The 18040-nt window shown below is 33.8% G+C and overlaps 1 protein-coding gene across 17 annotated transcripts in view; it reads right to left on the minus strand.

The window, feature by feature from the left end:
- The window catches only part of HYCC2 (hyccin PI4KA lipid kinase complex subunit 2), a 68546-nt gene that overhangs the window by 35883 nt on the left and 14623 nt on the right, over positions 1-18040 (minus strand). For all 17 annotated transcript variants that reach the window (XM_019726777.3, XM_074339840.2, XM_074339831.2 and 14 more), the window contains 3 exons: positions 15171-15270; positions 4448-4528; positions 850-951 (listed from right to left, as the gene is read on the minus strand). In XM_019726777.3, coding sequence (XP_019582336.1) covers positions 850-951; positions 4448-4498 — 153 coding nt within the window. In that variant the 5' untranslated portion in view covers positions 4499-4528; positions 15171-15270. The remainder of the gene's footprint in view (positions 1-849; positions 952-4447; positions 4529-15170; positions 15271-18040) is intronic.

Below are 18040 nucleotides of genomic sequence, written 5' to 3' on the forward strand. Positions count from 1 at the left end.
GAAGATGCACTTTATGTTAAGCTGCTGGTTAGGCGATGATTACCTGAACTTCTTCAAACTCACTCCAGTACACAGCAGAGGCACTCTTGGAGGCTGTATCTGGGAAGATAAGAAGCTACTTTCCTGTGTGTTCCTTTCATTATCATTTTAAAGCATACATGAATCCAGTGGTGATAAAATTGTATGTCATACTATTGTGTTAATGAAAAGATAATGTGTGTATTTTGCATAAATTAACAAATAGATTCAATAGATGCATTTTTTCCCCTTCTATCACAAAACTGAGTAATAGGAAACTCTTATTTTAAGTTTATTAGTCTTGATTATTTAGGCTAAAAAGTGCTTTCTCTGATCATTTTCAAGCTAAATTTACTAGCTATCATTTCATGTTACCAGTCTGAGTTCACTGATTAAAGTAATTATACATAGTTCTATATTGTCAATAAAATAACTGCCAACAATACTTAAAATAAATAAATCTAAATCAGTATATGGTTGAAATTGGGCTTCCAGAAAAGGAAACATTGAGAATCGGAAACAGAAAAGTTTCACATTAAATAAATAATCTACTGAGACGACGGTCACTCAAATGAAGAATCAAAACATACTGTTCTCAACAGGAACAAATCTGATCAAAATATTTAAAAATATGGAGAGAGAGGGCATGGGGAAAGCCAAAGCAACTATCAGAATGAAAAACAGCAGAAAGAAAGTTTTCCAGTCCCTTAAGAAGGATTAAAAAAAAAAGCAAAAAAAAGGGAACAGAAAACTACAAACCTTAAATATATGTGTTTTAGTACACGTTTCATTTTACTATGTTGAAATTATATTTCTTATAATCTCTCTTACCTCATTATCTGAATCTTGAATAACTTTATAGAGGGCTGGTACCAGTGTTTTCTTCCGGTGTAAAGTTGCAGCATAATTGGTGATCTGAGTGTCAGGTAACGCCTAAAAAAAAAACATCAAAAAAAGAAATTAAAGGCATCCAAATTGGTAAGGAGGAAGTAAAACTGTCATTATATGGAGATGACATGACACTATATAGACAGAACCCAAAAAACTCCAGCAAAAAACTATTAGAACTGATAAATGAATTTAGTAAAGTAACAGGATACAAAATTAACATTCAGAAATCAATTGCATTTGTATACACCAATAATTACCTCTCAGAAGGAGAAATTAAGAAAATAGTCTCATTTACAATGGCTTCAAAAACTATAAAATACTTAGGAATAAATTTAACCAAAGTAAAAGACCTGTACTCAGAAAATTATGAGAGAAATTAAAGAAAATACAAATAAATGGAAACGCATACCATGTTCATGGATAGGAAGAATTGATATAGTTAAAATGTACATATTGCCTAAGGCAATATACAGAGTCAATGCAATTCCTATCAAACGACCAAGGACATTTTTCACAGAAATAGAACATATAATCCTAAAATTTATATGGAACCATAAAAGACCCCAAATAGCTATGGCAATCTTGAGAAATAAGAACTAAGTGGGAAGTACCACAACACCTGACATCAAATCATACTATAAGGCTATAGTAATCAAAACAGCATGGTACTGGCATAAAAACAGACACATAGATCAACAGAACAGAGAGCCCAGAAATAAATCCATGCCTATATGGTCATTTAATCTATGAAAATGGAAGCAAGAATTTACACTGGGGTAAAGACAGTCTATTCAATAAGTGGTGCTGGGAAATCTGGACAGACACATGCAAAAAAAATGAAGCTGGACCACCTCCTTATGCCATATACAAGAATAAATTCAAAATGGATTAAAGACTTAAATGTAAGATCTGATACCATAAAACTTCTAGAAGAAAATATAGGCAGTAAATTTGCAGACATTACCCTTAGTAATATTTTTACTGATATTAATATATCCCCTCAGGCAAGGGAAATAAGACAAAAAATAAACATATGGGATTATATCAAACTAAAAAGTTTTTTTCACAGCAAAGGAAACCATCAATAAAACAAAAAGGCATCCTACTGAAGGGGAGAAGATATTTGTCAATGATACATCTGACAAGGGGTTAACATCCAAATTTTATAAAAAACTCATTCAACTCAACACCAAAAAAACAAACAACCCAATGAAATACGGGCAGAGGACATGAAGAGACATTTTTCTAAAGAGAACATACAGGTGGCCAACAGACATAAGAAAAAATGCTCAACCTCACTGATCATTAGAGAAATGCAAATAAAAACCATAATGAGATACCACCTCACTCCGGTCAGAATGGCTATCATCAATACATCACAAAACAACAAGTGCTGGCAGGGATGTGGAGAAAAGGGAACCCTCGTGCACTTCTGGTGAGATCGCAGACTGATGCAGCCACTATGGAAATCAGTATGGAGGTATCTCAAAAAAATTGAAAATGGAACTACCTTATGACCGAGCAATTCCAGTCTGAGGTATCTATCCAGAGAAATCCAAAATGCTAATGTGAAAAAATTTATGTACCCTTGTGTTTATTGCAGTGCTATTCACAATAGCCAAAACATGGAAACAACTGAAATGCCCACCAGTAGACGACTGGATTAAGAAATTGTGGTATGTCTATCTAATGGAGTATTATTCGGCCATAAAGAAGAATGAAATCTTACTATTTGCAACAATATGGATGGACTTAGAGAACATTATGCTAAGTGAAATAAGAAAGACGGAGAAAGACAAATACCATATGACCTCACTTATATGTGGAATCTAAAGAATAGAATAAATGAACAAACTAGTCAGAAACAGTCTCAGAGATACAGAGAAAAACTGAGAGTTGCTAGATGTGAGGGGAGTGGGTACGAGGGAGAAGGTGAGGGGTTTAGAAAGCACAAATTGGTAACCACAAGATTGCCATGGGGATATGAAAGACAGTTTGGGGAATATAATCAATAACGTTGTAAAGATTTTGTAGGGTATCCAATGGACACTTGTCTTACTAGGGAGCCCACTTCATGGACGATGTAGATACCTGACCACTGGAGTGTACACCTGAAGCTGAATAATAATGAATGTCAACTATAATTATATATATATATATATACACACACACACACACACACACACACACACATACATAGGCACAGGATGTGGAATATAGCACAGGGAATAGAGTCAATGGAATTGTAACAGCTATATACGATGTCAGAGGGGTAGTAGATGGGGGAGGGGGGTTATCACTTTGTCAGGGGTATAAATGTTTAACTATTACATTGTTTTGTACACTTGAAACTAAAAATAAAAAAGAAATTAAAAAAATAAAAAGATGGAAAATAAAAGAACACCATCAAAGGAAAACAAAAGTAAACTTAAAATTCTGCAAGTCAGGAACTTTATTTTACATAAGTTCCTCTTGAAAAGATTTATAAGAGTCAAGAAAAGTAAAAATAATTAATACAAGAAATAACCGACAGATGGGTGGCTCAGTTGGTTAAGAGCGTGAGCTCTGGGCAACAGGGTTGCCGATTCGATTCCCACATGGGCTAGCGAGCTATGCTCTCCACAACTAGAATGAAGACAACGAGCTGCCGCTGAGCTCCCAGGCGGCCAGATGACTCAGTTGGTTGGAGCATGGGCTCTCAACCACAAGGTTGCCGGTTCGACTCCTACAAGGGATGGTGGGCTGCGTCCCCTGCAACTAAGATTGAACAACAGCAACTGGACTTGGAGCTGAGCTATGCCCTCCACAACGAAGACTGAAAGGTCACCAACTTGACTTGGAGCTGATGGGTCCCGCGAAAAACACTGCTCCCCAATAAAGTCCTGGAAATACACACTGTTCCCCAATTTAAAAAAGCCCAAAAATTTAAAAAGAAAAGAAAAAAAAGAAAGAGAGAAAGAACCATGCGAGTTAATAAAACAAAGTAAGTTAGGATGTTATATAATTCAAACTACCATACTCAACCATGAAAAATGATTAGGGATCACACATTATGACAAGATTGCTTAAATAGGTCACCTTAAACTAATCTAGTCTAAAAAAAAATAGTGTAGACCATATTTCAATTATTGCATTTTATGTTTACAAAACACTTATTTCTATAGTGTTCATAAATTATATAGTTTTTAATCAAATAAATGATTTTAAATTAGGAAATAAAAATATAAGGCAAAATCCTATTTCTATACCTTATTAAAACTTGGAGGCTTCCTCTCTTTTACTAAATATATTTTTAAATTTATATATCCCCTCATCAATCCTAACAACTACTTTCATTTTTACATATTCTCTTCTAGCCATTATTCACATTAGTGCCTTTTTAAAGAGTTGTAATTATATAAACATGTTATTTCAAATTTTGCTATTTCCACTTCATATCATGACATTTGTTTCAGTTTCTCCACAGATCACATATTCACTGTTTGAATTACTGACATATAGAATCATATGACACATTCTTATCCTCAATCTCATTTACCTTGAATTCTGATAACCATTCTTCCACAACTCCACGTTCAGATCCCAGCATCTTCTTTCACCTTTGATTATTCTTTTATCTCTGAAAGAAACAAGCACTGAATTGAGGACAGCATGACTACATACAGAAATTACCAAAGATAAATGAAGTGTGCCTTTCATTAAAGAAGAAACTCATCTAGTATATATTTTAGATAAGGAGGCTTACTTTAGAGTCTAGAGCTCAATTAAAACTAATTTTTTTTAAAGAAAGAAGTTCTGATCGATGTAGTGACGTCGCGCTCTCCCGGGCCGGGCCTAAGCCGCGCCAGACGAGGGACGGACATTCATGAAAAAAAAGAAAGAAAATAAAAAAAATAAAAATAAAAAAAAAAAAAAAAAAAAAAAAAAAAGAAAGAAGTTCTATCTGTAATGATACATTTGAAACCTATTTTCCTAATGCTTTTATATTTTCCCCATCAATTATACTTCAAAGTGGCAAAAACAAGTTTATTGAGCGAAATCAAACTGCACGTTACCCAAGACAAATGCACAGTCCATGCCTGGAGCTTTTACCAAATATACAACTAGAATATCATACATCACAGAACACACCATGTAACAGGCTATAAATGACAAAGCTAGAAAAGCTAGAAATCAAGGGTATATATTCAGCAAACTGATTACAAATGTATATACGCTACACGAAATAAGGCCTTCGAAGAAGATAGATTTTTATGCTTTCTAAAATGGAAAAATGTCCAAATAGAAAAAACATATGATTCCTTTAAAAAAATTATATAAAATGTAAAGAAGCTCATATACACTAAACTATTAAGTGGTTGCCTCTGAGGGAAGGATTATTGATGATATTCTAATTATGTAATTTTGAATTATAAAAAGAAATAAAGAAGCATGTATTATTTTTAAAGTGAGAAAAACAATAAAAGGTTTTTGGTTTTTTAATTTAAGGCTCAAAAGATAACTAGAAATAAAGAACTTCTTGGGGGGAAAAGGAAACGTTTTCAAAGCAACTGAAAAGAAAGTTTCTTTATTAAAAAGATAATATTTCCTAACACGTTGCGGACGGATCATGAGAATCTTCACGAGGGATTTAAACCCCGCCGTACGCAACGTGTTAAGAGTGTGTTAAATTCCACACTGAAATTGCTTCTTTAACAAAGGAAATCAGATTTCATAGTTTCCCCCTTCAATTCTAAAAGGATTTAAAAAAATATCCCTATATAATGTGCTCTACCAAGTACTACGTAAGCAAGGAGAACAAAAAGGAGTAAGACATGCCCTTTATTTTAAAATAGCAAATGTTCTTAAAATAGACTGATGGATTTATTCAAATAAAATGCAAGAGAAAAAAGAGATAGGGAAATCTACAGATCAAAAAAGATGTAAAAAGAAAACCAATAACCAAAGTATGAATGTTACTTGGACTCTGTTTCAAACAATTAAAAAGAGCATGACACAACTGAAGGAAGTTGAATATGACTTGTTTTTTAATGATATTAAGAAATTATTATAGGTTTTTATATTTGATAATGGTATTGTAGTTAGTTTTTAAAATAGTGCTTATCTCTTAGAGATACATACTGAAATATTTATTAGTGAAATTATGCCTGGGATTTTCTTGAAAATAATCAGGGGGTTTAGGGGGCAGCCAAAGGAGGAAAGTACATTGGGTATAGACGAAATACGATTGGCCATGAATTGATAACCACTTAAGCTTAGTAACTGGTTATCCGAACACACATTTCATTACACTATTCTGTCTACTTTGTTACAGGTTTGAAATGTTCCATAATGAACTATAGGGGGAAAAAGGTCTGGTGAACTAACCCTACATACAAATCATGATATACAAGTTATAAAGCAACAGTTCTTAACCTTTTTTGGAGGAGGGTATAGAAAAAAGCAGAAAGTCACAAACTTCCCCTCCACCTTTGATATCCGAACAAAACTATGGATCCCTAATTCAGAAAAAAATAAATATGATGCCCATATGCACATTATTTTGCAAACAATTTTAGGGAGTTCATAGATCTAGCAAAACCCATAGTAGACATCGACTCCCATGTTAAAACCACTTGATGAAGAAATGAATCTCTTAAAAATAACTTCAAAAAACATCACAGCTACACATCCCAATGATAACCCCTTTCAGAAAAGTACTTTTATAAGGCTCCTACATTTATTACAATGACTGCTCAAATCATTGTCAGAATTCCCTTTTTTTCCTTTCAAATACCAGTTAGGTAAGTGGTACTAAATGCTCTTTAAAACCTAGTTCTTCACCTAAAAATGGATATAACTATGATTACTGTGCATCTTACTCTATGCAACTTACACCTCCATTAAAAAAAAGTGAATTACAAAAAAAAGTAAAATAAGCATGGATCCATCATACACTATAATTTTCAGTTTGAACAACTGTCTAAATATCCTGAGGTATTTGCCTCCGGAAGCTTCTCAGAACTCATGGAGACAATTAACCAAAAAGCAAAGGAGGGATTCAGTCAGAAATTCATTGATCCATTGCATAAATATTCAAGCACCAACTATTTGCCAGCCATTATGCTAGCAGTTGGAAATACAATGGTAAACAAAACCAGATGCAGACTCACTCTAATGGAGCATTTGTCTAGTGGAGGAGACCAAATATATTTTTGCAGAGATGAGGAAGGAAAGGCACACAAAAGCATAAAGCAAAGGAACCTAACACTGTTGAAGAAATCAAAAGGCTTCTCAGAGGTAGTGCTGAAACTGAGACATCAAAGATCAGAAGTTAAGGGGAGTAGGAAAAGAACATTCTGAAATGAGAAAAAAGCATATATAAAGTTCCTGTGGCAAGAGAATAACACAGGAAGTTGTAGAATCTGAAGGAAGATCCAAGTGCTAGGAGCACAGAAAACAAGGGGCAAGAGTTGAGGGTAGAGAGGTAAGCATGACCCAAAGTATCAACAGAACATACCAGTGCACATTAAATATGGAAAGTGACTGAGGATTTTAAGAGATAGACAATAAGATTCAAGGTTTGAAAAGCTTATCTGGCTATAATGCAGAGAAAGGGCTGGTACCCCTTTCGGAGCTAGCTACAAACTTCCCAATAGTATGAAGACTAAAAAAATTCCAGGCTTGCTACTTACTGCATTTGCTCTGAGAGTTCCTACCAAGTCTCTGGAAATTAGAAAAACCTGAATAACTACTAATAATAAAAATAGTTTTTATTTACAACGTACCTGAAAAATAAGTAAGCTAGGTTCCATTTTAATTAGGCTTCAAATAAAACATAAAAAGTTAAAGCAAAGCCTACATTAGTTTCTCAGGAAATAATTTTTTTAGGGATAGATTCTAACATATTGATCTCCCTTTGATATTTCCCTTTCCTACCAAGTCTCTTATGAAGGTATAAACAAAAGGAGCTGTTTTGTTAATAATCACTTATAACATCTCTTTCTACCACATTATCGGTATGAGTTCAGTGGACCACAAGAGGAAAAATAGACTTAATTTTATATCCTCTTTGAAAAGTACTTCAGAAAAGGAGGTAAACACTTCCGATAAATTTATTCCCACGTAAGGAGGAAAAGCACAATTTCATTGTAGTGGTGACAGAAAGGACTTATTTTTCCATAATAAAATAGGAACTTAAAAAACACTATATTTCTATTGCTGGATATTAAGTGATTTTTATTTTTTATTTACTGGAAAATTACAAAGCCATTCCTGTTCTGTACTACAACTATGATCTCTAATTTTACAAATATCTTTAGCTTCAAATATGAAGTAATAGTTGATATTCAATTACTAAATAATTTAAAAATACTATAATGTATGCCTATTAAAAAAAAGGAACCAAGAAAGCTCAACTACCTACACTACCGACAAAGATTAACACAGTCAACCACTTGTTATGCAGTTTTCTTCCAGATATATATTCATGTATGTGCATATATATACATAAATTATCAAAAAATACAGTGAATTCTCCTGCTGAGTGCCATCCAACAGAACAGCAAGGATCTTCAACACAGGAGGCGGCATGTTGAACCCTAGTAACCGTGTGTGACTTTCAACATGTTCACTGCCGTAAGTTGAGTATGAGCTACGGTTGAGAGGTGTTTTAAAGTGTGCCATAAATCATGGATCATGAACAACACATTAACATGAGATGGGCAAATGGTTTCATCCTCCATCATGACAGCGCTCCATGTCACACACTGCTTCTGGTACGGCAATTTCTGTCAAATAAAAACATTACAGTGTGTCCTCATCTACCTTATTCACCAGATCTGGCACAATGCAACTTCTGGCTCTTCCCCAAAGTCAAAGCGACTATGAAAGATAAACATTTTGAGTTGATTCAGGACATCAAGGCAGCCATGACAGTGTAACTAAAGACACTCACAAAAGAAAACTTTCAGAACTGCTTCAGAAAGTGGTAAGAACGATGGGATAAGTATGTTTGAAGCAAGGGGGAATTAATGGCAATGTGTCTTTTAGTGTAAATTTTTTTACACATTCACTGTATTTATTTAAATAGTTACGTGTTCATCATACATAGTATTCTACAATGTGCTATTTTGTTAACAATATATGAAAGACCTATAGAGCTATCTCATTCTTTTGAACAGTCATAGAGTAATTAACCGTAAGCTAATCTCATAACTTACTTAATAATTTACTAATGGACAGATTGTTTTCAACTTTCTTATAATATAAAAAAAAAATGCTGCAGTGAATGTCCTTACACATATTTATGCACTTGTGTCCTCTTCTGTATAAATTCTAAGAATTGGATTTGAAATTTTAATGTCACAGTATATAAATGTTATTGATAGCATATCTAAATATAGGATCTAAAAACCATAATCCATCATATATTTTTAAAGAGCATGATTGGGGCCGGCCTGGTGGCTCAGGCGGTTGGAGCTCTGTGCTTCGAACTCCGAAGGCTGCCGGTTCGATTACCACATGGGCCAGTGGGCTCTCAACCACAAGGTTGCCGGTTCAACTCCTCGAGTCCCGCAAGGGATGGTGGGCAGCGCCCCCTGCAACTAAGATTGAACACGGCACCTTGAGCTGAGCTGCCTCCCGGATGGCTCAGTTGGTTGGAGCGCGGGGTCTCAAACACAAGGTTCCCTACTCAACTCCCGCAACTAGCAACCGGCAACTGGACTTGGAGCTGAGCTGCGCCCTCCACAACTAAGACTGAAAGGACAACAACTTGAAGCTGAACAGCACCCTCCACAACTAAGATTGAAAGGACAACAACTTGACTTGGAAAAAAGGCCTGGAAGTACACACTGTTCCCCAATAAAGTCCTGTTCCCCTTCCCCAATAAAATCTTTAAAAAAAAAAAAAAAAGAGCATGATTGTCACATGTACAGAATAATTTCTTCCTGCTCTATTTATAAAGCTAATACCTCAGCATAGAAAAATCGGTATTAGAACATTAGAGTGTACCTACTGCCAAAACATTAAAAATTTAATACACAGAATGCTGCAATGTATTTGAAAGACACATGGCAAAAAGATATCACAATATATTTTACTGTATCTTAAAAACCACCCTTAAATCTTCTAAAGTTAAAATCCACATTTACAGTTTACTCTTTAAACAATCAGGAAGTTATTTTAGAATGTGACATGAGATTAAGGTCTAACAATGTTTTCTCTCCCATTAGTTCTCAATTGTTCTACTACACTGTTTGCATGTTCATTTTTTTCTTACAAACTTGAAATGCTATTTTTATCATATATTGAAAGTCTTACATATATTTTAAACTTTTTCTGCACTACCTTTCCGGTTAACTTTGCACCAGGACTAGAATGTTTTAGCTACTGTGGTTTTATATTGCACTTTAATATGAAACACTACCGTGTTTCCCTAAAAATAAGACCAAACCGGAAAATAAGCCCTAGCATGATTTTTCAGGATGACATCCCCTGAACATAAGCCCTAATGCGTCTTTTGGAGCAAAAATTAATATACGACCCGGTCTTATTTTCGGGGAAACAAGGTATCTTAATTCTTTTTTCCTAAAAATATATTTCATTCTTCCAGATAAATATTAGACTTATACCGGTAAGTTTCTTTCCCACACTCCATCCTCCTGGGAATTAAATTTGTAAATTAATTCCAAATGACATCTTCACCATATTGAGTTATCCCATACAGAAAGAAGAATGGCATTGCTCTTAATTAAAAATCCTCTTTTATATATCTTAGTATAAATTTTTTGTTTTCTTCATACAGGTCAACACATTTCCAATTAAACTGATTCCTAAGTAGTTTGTATTTTCTTGCTGTGATCGTGATTCTTTTTCATTATGTTTCTAACTAGCTATTGTTACACACACAAAAAACACTTTTTAAAAAATCAAAATAAACAAGTTTTAGATAAATGTTTAAAACACTGAAATGGTTTAAATCCAGATTTCTATGTTTTAGGAATAATTTATAAACTAGTAAGTTATCTTTTTGCTAACTTCAAGGCATTAGTGTGTTTTTTTTTTAAGTATACTACTACTTTCTAGTAGTAGTCTTCACTTACAATTAATCAGCCATTTTTTTCAAATTCTCTACAAAGAACATCAACTGCTTTCAAAATCAAAAAGAATCCAATACAAGAAACACAAACCTCTTTAATATGATATATATTGCATCAGAATCTCTATTTGATACAGGTCCTGGAATAAATATTTTGGAAAAGTTCCCCAATCCTGATGACCACCTTTCACTTAAAACGATCACATCCAGGTTAAATTTATTTTAAATTCCTGTCTGATCTCTCCTATAACCACAAATTTGACACACCAAATCACTTTAGTTTCTACCAATACCATTTAAAAATGACTGTAAGTTAAATACCTTTAAATAAAGAACTATATGGTATTAATAATTATAATTAAAACACCGTATCTCTTCAACTCCTTGACACTACTAATTTTAAGACCGTAATGTAAGTAAAAAATGATTCTTTATTAAAATGAAAAAAACTGTTTAATGTTTAACTAAAGGACACGAGCATAAGCTTATCCATACAATCACATATGACTTTTAAAAAATTATCCTTTATATTTCTGGCCACCTTCGGTCTTTATACTAGCCACCTGGCACACTTTTCCAGCTCTCTGTATATGGCTGGATTAGACTCAGTTCAAATATCACCTCCTCACAGAAGCCCACCTTGTTTACTTAAATTGTCTCCCCCTAGTTCCTCCTCCCCAAACCCTTGTCACTCTTCCCATTTCCTTCATAGCATTTATCTATATCTGTAATTATCTTGCTTATTTGTTTACTTACTACTGTCTGTCTTTCCAACTAGAATCTGTACTTCACAGGGACAGGCGCTGCATCCCCAGTGCTGGGCACACAGCAAGCACTCAAACATCTATTGATTTAGTTACTTGTACTCAGGAACTCAATTTGTTTAGCACCTTTAACAATGACAATTGTTTTTTGGCTGTAACAAAACTTGAGATTTCTGCCTGGATTTTCACCTTGATGAAGCTTAATAATTTTATTTTTCTAAATGAAATATAGACGGAAGTTAATAGCTTCTTTAAAAATCACCCAGAAACTTTAACAGGTAGATAGTCTCCCAGAGGCATGAAACATTCATATAAACCTTGCCCAAGTTTGAAATTAGAGACAGAGACTGGGCAATTTTACTGTCTTTGAATTAATTGGCATGTGTCAGGTAATGTGCTGAGACAACTGTACATTGCAAAGCTGCACTATACTGTAATATTCTGTAGACATCTTAAGCAACAGTTAGAGACACAAATTCAATTAAAAATTCAACCCTATGTAGCGCTACTAATATCAATTGAAATAACTGAATACACAAAGCTAAATTCTTGAAATACCAAATAGGGTATGACTACTGCTATTTTACAGTTCACTTGCCTGATTACTGAAACGTTTATTTGGACATCATAATTTAAAAAATGTTACAAAGTGAAAAAACATGTCTTAAAAGTGAAGCAAAAGTAAGTTATCAGTGAGCCTATCAAGGATAAACACTGTATCGTCTGTTTTCTATATTTTATCTGACTTAATGGGAGGCAATAGAATCTAGTAGCTTTGGGCTGCAGTTCTCAACTTTTTGTCTCAGAACTCCCTTTCATTGTTACATTTTAAAAAGTTTATTAATTCATTCAAAAAGAAATAAGCCCATCACATGTTAACATAAATAACATTTTTAAATTGAAACTTTACTTTTCCAAAATAAATTTAGTGAGAAGAGTAACATTGTTTTACATTTTTTGCAAATCTCATAATTGCCTTTGCATTCAATCCGTTGTTGAAAAACTTGACTTTGTAAATTCATCAGAGAATGACAGTGAAGAAGGCAAATACTGTCCTGGTATTAATATGAAAATTAATTTTGATCCTACAGACCCACAGAAAGCATTCCCAGAACACACTTTGAGCATGGACTCTGGAGCCAGACTGTCTAAGTTTCAGGTCACTTACGCTAGTATAATTTATCTTCATGATACTATGAACTATAAAATAGCTTTTGTTATTTCCATCTAACAGATAAGAAAATTAAAGTTTAAAGACATTGAATGTCCAACACAAGGTAACAGTTTAAGTGGCAGAACTCAGATTTGAATATAATGCCTAATCTAAAACCCATGGTTGAAAAATGTAACCTGGTCCCTTTCTTATAGTTGATACTGCCCCCACCTCTACCACTACCACCATAGCCTTCTATGTCTTGGCTCTACTCTCCTTTCAGTTTTTCTATAGCTTCATACATACCTTCACCTCAGGGATTCTGTGTAGGCTGCTCCAGCCTCCAATGCTGTCCTATTCCTGCTATATAAATAGGCTCCTTCCAATTCTGTTAGTCTCAGCAGGCCTTTCTTGACCACTTTAGCAGTGCTTTCTCCCTTCTCCAGTATTTTCCATTCTAACAAGTACGGTTCGTTTCCTTCCTAGAGCGTTAGATTTTGTACTTTGTTTATTACACCTTATTACTTATTGTCTATCTTTCCCATCAGATTGTAAATTCCATGAGAACAGGGTCCATTTCTGTTTTGCTCACATTTGAGTGCTCACTATGCACGCAAAGCTAACAAGCATACTATGGTATCTGGATATATGGCAGATACTTAATATTTGTTCAATCAGTGAACCACACTGCTTATATAATCATGGACAAATCACTTAACCTCTTTGGGCTTCAGTTTTCTAGAATGATAAGTTACTTTCTAAATCTAAGTCCTATAAATATATTTTCGTACCTTTATTTGATAGAGTAGTGGTTACAGAGAAACTTTATAAATACATATTTCCTAACTGGACTCAGTATCTTTTAGTACCTAGAGGTAGCTACGAATACAGATACAGACATACTGCAAGTTTTCTTTTTATTTAACAGACAATATAGAATTCTGAAGATGATTTCTTCTACTGGATAGTACACCCATTCCATCACCTGGTATATAAAAACTATATTTAAGAGCAAACATCAAGCTGATATTCCAGCATACAGCTCCATTCAGGCCTGTACTGCCTCACTTCCAGAGTACTTAACAAAGTGAAGAGGGTATCACAGAAAATTATCCTTTTGGTGACCATGGTAATGGCAACCTTTATTAGCAAGACCTAATACAACATAATGAACAAAATAATAAACTGCTGGAACATGATCTGAAGGAGATCAATAACTACTTGCCGGGAAGCAAACAGTACGCGTTGGTAGCTGCCTTCCTGCAAGTACAATAAGTCTCCATTACCTACATGGGTAGACATTGTGTCTTAGCTGACAATTAGCATATATCTTTTTCAGGAATTGTCAATTTACAGAGAATTAGAATATAAGAGACAGTACAGCTAAATTGTTTAAGAGTATGGGCTCTGGCTCTAGCCTGCCTGAGTTCGAATTCCAGCTCTATGACCCTACAAGCTATGTGTCCTTGGGAAAGTTACTTAGCTAACCTGTGGTCTCAAATTACTCATTTATAAAATGGGGCTAATAGAAATACCTATGTCAAAGTTTTTTTGTGTTTTTTTTTCAATTAAATAAGTTAACACATCAGCAAGCAAAACTAATTATGATACCTGTTCTTAAGGGTTTCTGGTGGTCCAACATTATTGAAAACAAAGCTATATAAGTATCAGGACAACATAGCAAAAATGATTGTACTACTGCAAATTTTCAAACTAGGTCAACAACTACTTAGCTATTTCAAGGTATAAGTCTGAAACTTAAATACTTAAAATGGTCTGTTGTTGTAAATACCAAGTTCCCTAAGGAAAAATCTAGAGCTACACTGTCCAATATAGTAGCCATTAGCTACAAGTGGTTACTTAAATTTAAATTTAAATAAAGTAAAATGTAAAGATTCAATTCCTTAGTTGCAGGAGCTACATTTCCAGTGCTCAGTACGCCTCCCCTGCTGTGCAGCAGATACAGGACCTACACACCATCTCAGCAATTCTCTTGCACTGACCTCAATGTAGCTAAGTAATATCGTTATGCTGAGTAATCTGATAAATCAATAACTAAAGTTTAGGCAACAAAAAGGTTCAAATACACAGCTATTGAAAAGGAAACACTTTTAAAAGTAAAATCTAAAGGCATTAATTAAGATGTGATTATTTCAAGTCTCCTAGGTAAAAGTGTTTAATTTTAAGCTACCCACCAAAGATTGTCTAACTGCATGGGAAAATCATTCTGTAGCCTTTAAAAAGTTAAATTCATAATTTTTACCTCTGTTCTAAGATCAGTTTTCTAAAGGAGGAGGTGGCACAGGAATGCGGCAGAGTTCAAGTGTGGAATTCATTTGTTGAGACTTAAATATTTTCCAACTCTATAAAAAATGAAAATAAAAAAACTTTGAAATATTGAGAAATAACATTTGCAAAAACGTAATACAAAGGAGAAAGAGCAACTTTGACAAGATATTTATAATATAGTTTATCTAACTTAAAAAATAACTAATGATTCAAAAATTTTATAACCAGTATATACTTGGTGCATCATTATCACACCAAATTTAAAAAACGTTAGATTTGGAGAACGGAAGTCTGATTTTCAGTTTCAAATTAGCCATTAATTATCTGTAAGACAATGAGCAGGTTACTTAAATTTTCTGGAGCCTCACTTGGATAATCTATAAAATTAAGCTTTCCAGTCAAAAATTCTATGAATCTAACTTTTGAAACACTATACAATGATCTCTCTCTCTCTCTCTCTCTCTCTCTCTCTCTCTCTCTCTCTCTCTCACACACACACACACACACACACTCATTAAAACTGTAATATGCAGTATAAAACCAAACTTAAATAAGTATCAATGACTATAAAATCATTTTGGATGAGTGTCACAGAACTGAATTTTTTTTTCATTTTTAAAAAGAACACAGAAAATGCTATTACTTAAATTTCTGGCACAAAAATATGTTAAAAGTTTTGATCAGAGAGAATCCTTTTCAAATTGCTAAAAGTATACTTTTCTCACAAATTATTAACTTTTTTCATGTAGTTGCTGACCACATTATGCTCTCTCTTATTTAAAACTGTATGACAACTTTAAATCTAAAACACCATAAGAAAATTACCATTTTAAAATGTTCATTAATCTTATTTTTTAAATACAAAGAATACTACAATAAAACATTCTTGGAATTATTGTATTGTCATTACAAAGTTTCCAATATTTTCCAAACTGAAGATATGTCAGGACCTCTTACTCCAACCATAGCAGCTGACTTTCTCTCATATATTGGGGCTATCATATATTGGGAGATTTTTATTTCATGAGAAGTTCTGCAGTGGGGGAAAAAACTTAAAAACTTGAAAAGAACTAACATAGTATCTCTGGAAACATATACAAGAAACTAGTAACACTTTAGGAAGGTGCAATGGCCATCTTTTTGTACCTTGGGAATTTTGAACCCAAGGCAACTGACAGATTTTGAAGCAGTGCAGGCAAGCCGACTTGAGAGCTACATTGGGCAGCTCTGTAGAGATGGGTCTCTAACAATCTTTCAGGGTTAAGGATACCGATACTCACTAGGCTTTCAATTTAAGAAAGCAAAACAAAATAAAACAACCCAACAGGACAAATAATAAGAAAATTGAGTTTTATTAAACTTTAACACAGCTTTAAACAGCTCAATCCTCGATTTATTGGAAGTAATTAGCCCCTCACCTATTTGAGGAACAGAAAGAAAGAAATGGGAACCCTGTCAGGAAAGTAACACGGTCTGGAGCCTCTATGGTTTGTCATATACAAAGTCTGGCACACAATAAAAAATTACTAAATATGCAAAGTGACAAAAATATGACCAATAATTATAAGGAAACAAGACAAAAACAGCATATACATTCCTGTGAAGTGCACATGGGCCATTTTTCAGGATAGACCACATGTTAGGCTAAAAATTCTCATAGATTTAAGAAGATAGATATTATACACAGTATCTTCTGTTACCACAATGGGATGAAGTTAAAAATCAACAGCAAAAAGAAAAAACCCTGGAAAAATCACAAAACTGTGGAAATTAAACAACATACTTTTAAACAGCCAATGGGTCAAAGAAGAAATCACAGAGGAAATTAGAAAATACTTAGAGCCAAATGAAAATAAAAACACAATATACCAAAACTTATGGGATGCAGTGAAAGTGGTGACAGGGAAAAATGCTTAACTATAAATGCTTACATTAAAAAACAAGAAAGCTCTCAAATCAACAACCTAACTTCACAACTTAAGGAGCTAGAACAAGAAGAATAAACTGAACCCAAAGCTAGCAGAAGGATGGAAATAAAGATTAGAGCAGAGATGAATGAAATAGAGACTAGAAAACAATAGAGAAAATAAACAAAACCAAGAACTGATTCTTTGAAAAGGTCAACAAAGTTGATAAAACATTAGATGGACTAAAAAAAGAGAGAAAACAGAAATTACTAAAATCAGAAATGAAATGGGGACATTACTACTGATTCTACAGAAATAAAAAGGGTTATAAAGAGTGTATTATGAACATTGTATGCCAACAAATTTGATAACACAAAACTTACAAAGACTAAATCAGGAAGAAATAGAAAATCTGAATAGACCTATAACTAGTAATGTGATTGAATCAGTAATCAAAAACCTTCAGACAAAAAAAGCCCGGAACCTGATGCCTTCACTGGTGAATACCACCAAACATTTAAAGAAGAACTAATACCAATCATTTTCAAACTTTTCCTAAAAACTGAAGACAAACAAACACTTCCTAACTCATTCTATAAGACCAGCATTACCCTGATACCAAAGTAAGACAAAGACACTATTAAAAAAGGAAAAAATGAAAGGAAACTACACACCAATATCCCTTATGAACAATGACATAAAAATCCTCAATAAAATACTAGCAAAAAGAATTCAGCAGCATATTAAAAGGATTATATACCATAACCAAGTGGGGATTCCCCACAGAATGCAAGGATGGTTCAACAACAAAAAACGTAATATAGCACATTACTAGAATAAAGAGAACACACATGAACATCTCAAATGACGCAGGAAAAAAAGCACCTCTTTATGATAAAAACAGTAAAAAAGCAAACAAACAAACAAAAAATCCCAA

This window comes from Rhinolophus sinicus, chromosome 17 (assembly GCF_057876585.1).
Source record: "Rhinolophus sinicus isolate RSI-liver-muscle chromosome 17, RSI-T2T, whole genome shotgun sequence".
Classification (NCBI taxonomy): Eukaryota; Metazoa; Chordata; class Mammalia; order Chiroptera; family Rhinolophidae; genus Rhinolophus; species Rhinolophus sinicus.